Source organism: Bubalus bubalis, chromosome 21 (genome assembly GCF_019923935.1).
Source record: "Bubalus bubalis isolate 160015118507 breed Murrah chromosome 21, NDDB_SH_1, whole genome shotgun sequence".
Classification (NCBI taxonomy): domain Eukaryota; kingdom Metazoa; phylum Chordata; class Mammalia; order Artiodactyla; family Bovidae; genus Bubalus; species Bubalus bubalis.
Genome location: NC_059177.1, coordinates 48913033 through 48919032, shown reverse-complemented (window position 1 = coordinate 48919032; position 6000 = coordinate 48913033). Strand labels below are relative to the sequence as shown.

Here is a 6000-nt window from a genome sequence, read left to right as displayed (position 1 = left end):
GTACAGGGAGGCCTGGTGGGCTGCGATTCATGGGGTCACAAAGAGTTGGACATGACTGAGCGACTGAACTGAACTGCTCAGTCTGGACTAAGGCTCAGAATCCTCTTCCTCAGAAAACCTCAGAGCCTCAAACAACCCGTGCCAATTCCTCAGAGCTAGCATGTGAGATGCTAACCATTTGCCACCCTTGGCCCTGATGTCCTGGAGTTTATCAAGCAGAGAGGGGCTGGGTATAGACCACTTCACTGCTTTATTGGAAGGGGAATACACTCCGTCACAATGCAAGGCCCTGAGCCCAGCAAGATCTCGAGTTCGAGATGTAGCTGGTTGGCTGTGACTCTGTAGTAGCCCTTGATGAAACCCCGGGAAGTGCAGGAGTGGCACCTCCAGTAGGCCTGGATGATGCGGGCAGCATCGAGCAGACGGCAGTAGCGCAGGCGGATGCGCCACATGCGGACCCAGGACTGCAGCCTGACTGCTGCCCACTCCTTCCGTGTGAAGTTCTCCAGAGCTGCCCGCCGCCTGTTATCTTGCAGCCGCGCCAGCTTGACCCTCCACCAGGCCTGAATGATCCACACTCTGAGCGCCGTGTGCAGCAGCATCCTGCGCACCAGGGTGCCCCGCCACCAGGCCTGGATCTTTACTGCTTCTGGATCACTGACGGGAGGCTTCTTTTGGGGTTTTGTGACCTAATGAGAAAAATAAAAGGAGACATTGAGAGGATATTCCCCACCCACTTCAGCCCCAGGGTGTGCCACGAAGGGTCTCTGATGCCCTATGAGCAACCACTCCTCCTCTGATCCCCAGGAGCACTGTGCAGGATGCTGGCTGGACCCACAGGCCAAGTAGGTGTCCTTTCTGTTCCCCTCTGGTTAATGGGCATGGATACACCACATTGACCTCTGAATCTCAGAGCACCCATCTGTAAAACGGAAGTATATGTGTCCTGGCTACCTGGTATTTTTTTAATTAATTAATTAATTTTAATTGGAGGCTAATTACTTTACAATATTGCAGTGGTTTTTGCCATGGGTGTTCATGTGTTCCCCCCCTCCCACCTCCCTCCCCATCCCTTCCCTCAGGGTCATCCCAGTGCACCAGCCCTGAGCACCCTGTCCCATGCATCAAACCTGGACTGGTGATCTGTTTCACATATGATAATATACATGTTTCAATGCTATTCTCTCAAATCATCCCAGCCTCGCCTTCTCTCACAGAGTCCAAAAGACTGTTCTTTACATCTGTGTCTCTTTTGCTGTCTCGCATATAGGGTCATCGTTACCATCTTTCTAAACTCCATACATATGCATTAGTATACTGTATTATTGTTTTTCTTTCTGACTTGCTTCACTCTGTATAATAGGCTCGTTTCATCCACCTCATTAGAACTGATTCAAATGCATTCTTTTTAATGGCTGAGTAATATTCCATTGTGTGTATGTACCACAGCTTTCTTATCCATTCGTCTGCTGATGGACATCTAGGTTGCTTCCATGTCCTGGCTATTATAAACAGTGCTGCGATGAACATTGGGGTACATGTGTCTCTTTCAATTATGGTTTCCTCAGTGTGTATGCCCAGCAGTGGAATTGCTGGGTCATGTGGCAGTTCTATTTCCAGTTTTTTAAGGAATCTCCACACTGTTCTCCATAGTGGCTGTACTAGTTTGCATTCCCACCAACAGTGTAAGAGGGTTCCCTTTTCTCCGCACCCTCTCCAGCATTTAGTGTTTGTAGACTTTTTGATAGCAGCCATTCTGACTGGCATGAGATGGTACCTCATTGTGGTTTTGATTTGCATTTCTCTGATAAAGAGTGATGCTGAGCATCTTTTCATGTGTTTGTTCTGGCTACCCAGTATTACATGGGTCAAATTGGCCAACCTCAGGCCAGATTTCCATAATCAGAGTGTTATCAAAGTCCACCTGAGACTGCCCACCCAACCAAGATCCAGGACTCTTCCCTTCAGAGCCCACACACCTACTGGAGAAATGGCTTCCTCTGCTATCCTGCCCTTTCATCCTTGGCTCGAGCTCCAATTCAACCTGCTCTCTTCCTCTGCAATATCATAGTGTTTAAAGTTTCCCCCATCCCGTAAAATGCTGCCTCTCATCTCTTCCTCATCTTCACTTCTCTTGACTTTCAAATTTTAAATCTTAATTAGCAAGCAAACATACATGCACACATGCTCACACACATACACACACACACACACACACACACATACACACCACTGATTAAACCCAGCTTCTAAATAGAATATTGGCCATTCCATTCCACAAACACAACTCCCACATTTGCACTCCCAGCCCCGTGTCATCTGGGTGAGGGGATCATACCACTCCTGATCTCTTATCAGCATTATCCGCTCCCTTTGTTGCTGCTTTATTCTCTTGTTGAGCCTTTTAAAGAAAAAAAAAAACAGGAAAAGGGGACAGACAAGAAAGAGTTTATTCCTGTTCCTGGCTCTGGAACATACCAAAGACACTAGCCGCGGTATCAGGACACAAAACCCGGAGACATCCAAGTCAGGGCTCCCCTTACCTCTGCCTTCTTGAACGTCGGCGATGGTTCTGAGGGTAAACTATTCTCCACCAGCCCCTTATTCTCCTGAGGCTTATTTTCAGTGTTTTCATCAACTGTCTTAGGCTGGTCTGTCTCCTGCAATCAGCAGAGAGGGGAAAGGCAAGAGTGAGGCTGCTCTCCCTCTCTCTCCAGTAAGCAAGCCACACAGCCCTAGTGCACAGGGCTTCCCAGAGTAGTCAGAAGTTAGGGGGAGTTCTCTCACCCTGAGATTTATGGGGACAGCTCCAAATGCCTAGTGTGTCAGCCTCTGTCTTACTCACCATTATTGGTTCCACATGGATTGGGTGTAGATGGTTCAAATCCCCTCAGGTCTGTGTTCCTCTAGTCATGGCATGGGAGAAAAGAGTCAGGGTGGCAGACCTGTGATGTCATAAGGCCAGTTGTGACTCAAGCACCAGGATGGCTCCCAAGAGTGAAGCCCCAACCAAGGAAGAGGCAACAGTGCTGTCCGTTCTCTTCTGCTGGAAATGGCCAAAAGCAAGACACTGGAAAGAGTGGCCCATCAATATAAAGGTGTATAAAGATAGTCATTGGTGACATCCCCAGTTGGCAAAATTGGGCATTGATCTAATGGTTTATAGTCCGTTTATACTATAGCCTATAACATAACTGCTGAAAAATAATTTTATATATATATGTACTGATGAGAAAGTGTATCCAAGATGTATTTTGTAAGTGAAAAAAGCTGAACATCATTATGATCCCATTAGATGAGATATAAAACCATCATTGTATGGGATGGTAAAAAAAAAAAAACCATCAAAATGTATAATTATACATATATGCTATAAATGCAGATAAAGAGGGAGTAAGGTATGTACACCAAACAGCTACCAATGATTACCTTAGGAGAGAAGAGTTGAGTTGCTGACCCATTCATGCAATACGGCAGAACTCTGTGAGGCCCCCAGGACCAGCAGACCTTCCTTCCTTCCCCCTCAGGCTCTGGGGCTGGGAGCATATTCAGGGGGTTGATCCCACTGACACCCTCACAGACCCCCTCCTTTCTTCTCTTCTTTCCGCTCTTCCCTGAAGAGTTCTCCTTAGGACTTCTGGTAGAGGTAGAGAAGAATGATAGAGAAGATGGGGGCTGGAGAAGGACGCTCACCCCCCTCACGCTCGCCCCAGGCCCCTTGCTTGAATCGTGTCCCCCTCCTCTCCTCGGCCCCTGGGGCAGCTCCTCCCTGCCCACTGGATTGAGTCTGAGTCCGTCCTGGTGGCATTCAAAGCACCCATATCCTCCCTGCCCCTAGGGTCATCACATTCACCAACACCCCGTGCCCTGGCCTCTCCTGCTTGAGTCTCCCTCCACCCTGGGACTCAGCCCCCTCGTTTACCGGGGCTCCATCTGTGCAATCGTGCCTGTGTCCTTGGAGCGCAGGGACTTTAATTTCTCCCCTCACTGCTCAGATGCTCACGGATCCAGCTATGAGGAGCATGTGTTCAGTGACCATTCGTTTATCTTCTTTTATGAAGTATTGGTTTAAGCATTTATTCCACTTTTATTGGGCTGTTTGTCTTCATCACTGCGTCACAGAAGTTCTTATACTCTGGATATGAGTCCTTTGTCAGATACATGTATTGTAGATGTTCTTTTCCCCGGTCTGTGACTTTTTAAGTTCTGTCTTTTGATGAACAGATGGTTTTAATTTGGATGAAGTCCAGTTCTATCAATATTTTATACTGAGTGCTTTCTCTGCCCTAAGAAATCTTTGTCAACTCCAGGGTCACAAAATATTTCTCATGGGTTTTCTTCTAGAAGCTTTGTATCAGCTTTGCTTTAGTTTTTGTTTAGGTCTATGATCCATCTTGAATTAATTTATTTTTGGCTATGATGTTAGATAGGGGTCAAGTTTTCTGTTCCATTGAAAAATACATTTCCTTTCTGCATTGACTTGGCTTGGTACATAAAAAAATCAATAGACTGTGTAAATATGAGTCTATTTCTGACTTCTTTATTCTGTATCATTGATCTGTTTGTCTCTTCTTACATTCTTACCTGTTCTGATTACTGTAACTTTATAGTTTTTCAAGACAATAAGTCTTGAAATTAGATAATTTATCTCCTTCAACTTTGCAATTCGGTATCAAGCATTTCACAACTGCTCATACAGTTGATCTCTGTATACTATAACCCTCGAATCTTTCCATTTCAGGTGTGCTTTTAATTTTTATTTGTTAACAGGTTTGTTAGAATGTATAATAATGCAGATGCTATACAATTCATCCCCTTGAAGTACCTGGTTCAGTGGTTTTTATTTTTTTAATGTTTTGTCTGCGTCGAGTCTTTGTGGCACACGGGAACTTTGTTGTGGCTTCGGGGCTTCTCTCAGTTGTGGCTCACGAGCTCAGTAGTTGTGTGTGGGCTTATTGCCCCACCACATGTGGGATCTTTGTTCCCTGACCAGGGATCAGACCCTCATCCCCTGCATTGGAAGGTGGAGTCTTCTTTTTTTTTTCTTTAATGTTTCACATACTTATTACTGAGCAAACGGATCCCTAGTGAGGAAACACCCACAGCCAAACATTCCATTGCTCCCATAAAATACTCGTGAGCTGTTCAGACAGTGGTGATGTTCTCATTGCCGTGATTCCCTTAAGATGCGCATGATCTTGACACAGCATAAATGTTTGCCACTTCATATGTGAGACTCCTTATATCCCCAGCTTGGATCTTCTCCAGTGTCGTCTCTTGGAGCTTTGCCTGATTTTATTACCAGTTTTCATTCGAATCCACTAGGGAATAGGATGATTCCGTTTTTGTTTCCTGGCCAGGAATCACTTGATCCTGCAAGTCCTGTGAGAAGAGAGCAAGGAGCAAATTCAACCGAACATAAGATAGGATGATGGAGAAAAGACTGAAAGGCGGATTCTTAACCACTGGATCACCAGGGAAGTCTGTATTCGATGGTTTTTTAGTATATTCACAGAGACACGCACAATTTCCTTATTCCTGTATTTTTTTGGGTAGACTGGGGGTGCCTGTAGGCCAATTGAGGGATCCGGAGGTGAGGCATCCTCAGTGACATGGGCAGGCTTCCTGATGGAACCTGTGAAGTGGTTAGTGGGCTCTGCATCAATTTCATATGTTTTAAGCCCTACCTGCTGTTCTTTCAGCCCCTCCCCACCCTTCAGTCAAACTGCTCCCCTGTGTTTTAGGAATGAGAAATGCACACCTCAGTGACCCTGGGGCTGTGATCTGAGGAAGTCCCAGGGCCTCATGATGACCAGGTGGGTCTGCAGAGGACAGAAATAGGCAGAGCCAGGAAGGGCCCCACCTGGTGTCTTTTGCCTGGTTCAGAGCTACAAACAGAGCTAAGAGTTTCTACAGTGGCTCACCTCACCCTCACCTGTGGCCTTGAGTCCATTATGGGTGGAAGAAGACAGGAGAGCTCTTGAGCCCATTGGAGTGGGC

At 46.3% G+C, this 6000-nt stretch overlaps 1 protein-coding gene and 1 pseudogene across 1 annotated transcript; both read right to left on the bottom strand.

Annotated features, from left to right (window-relative positions):
• Window positions 1-235: 235 nt before the first annotated feature.
• LOC102405779 (IQ domain-containing protein F1) lies at window positions 236-3092 on the bottom strand. The gene is made up of 4 exons (XM_006045006.3): window positions 2846-3092; window positions 2544-2660; window positions 2339-2401; window positions 236-689 (listed from the first exon to the last, which is right to left on the bottom strand). Exons 1-4 carry the CDS (start codon window positions 2846-2848, stop codon window positions 243-245), a joined length of 630 nt encoding a protein of 209 aa, XP_006045068.1. The 5' UTR covers window positions 2849-3092; the 3' UTR covers window positions 236-242.
• A 343-nt stretch (window positions 3093-3435) lies between these two features.
• Window positions 3436-5953, bottom strand: LOC112581155 (annotated as a pseudogene).
• Between the last annotated feature and the right edge of the window lie 47 nt (window positions 5954-6000).

Excerpts from the sequence above, each read along its gene's own strand:
- LOC102405779 (XM_006045006.3), bottom strand. Across the intron at positions 2,402-2,543 it reads CGACGTTCAAGAAGGCAGAG|GCTCAACAAGAGAATAAAGC; the intron begins GTAAGGGGAGCC and ends TTTCTTTAAAAG. Across the intron at positions 690-2,338 it reads CTGATAAGAGATCAGGAGTG|GTCACAAAACCCCAAAAGAA; the intron begins GTATGATCCCCT and ends TTTTCTCATTAG.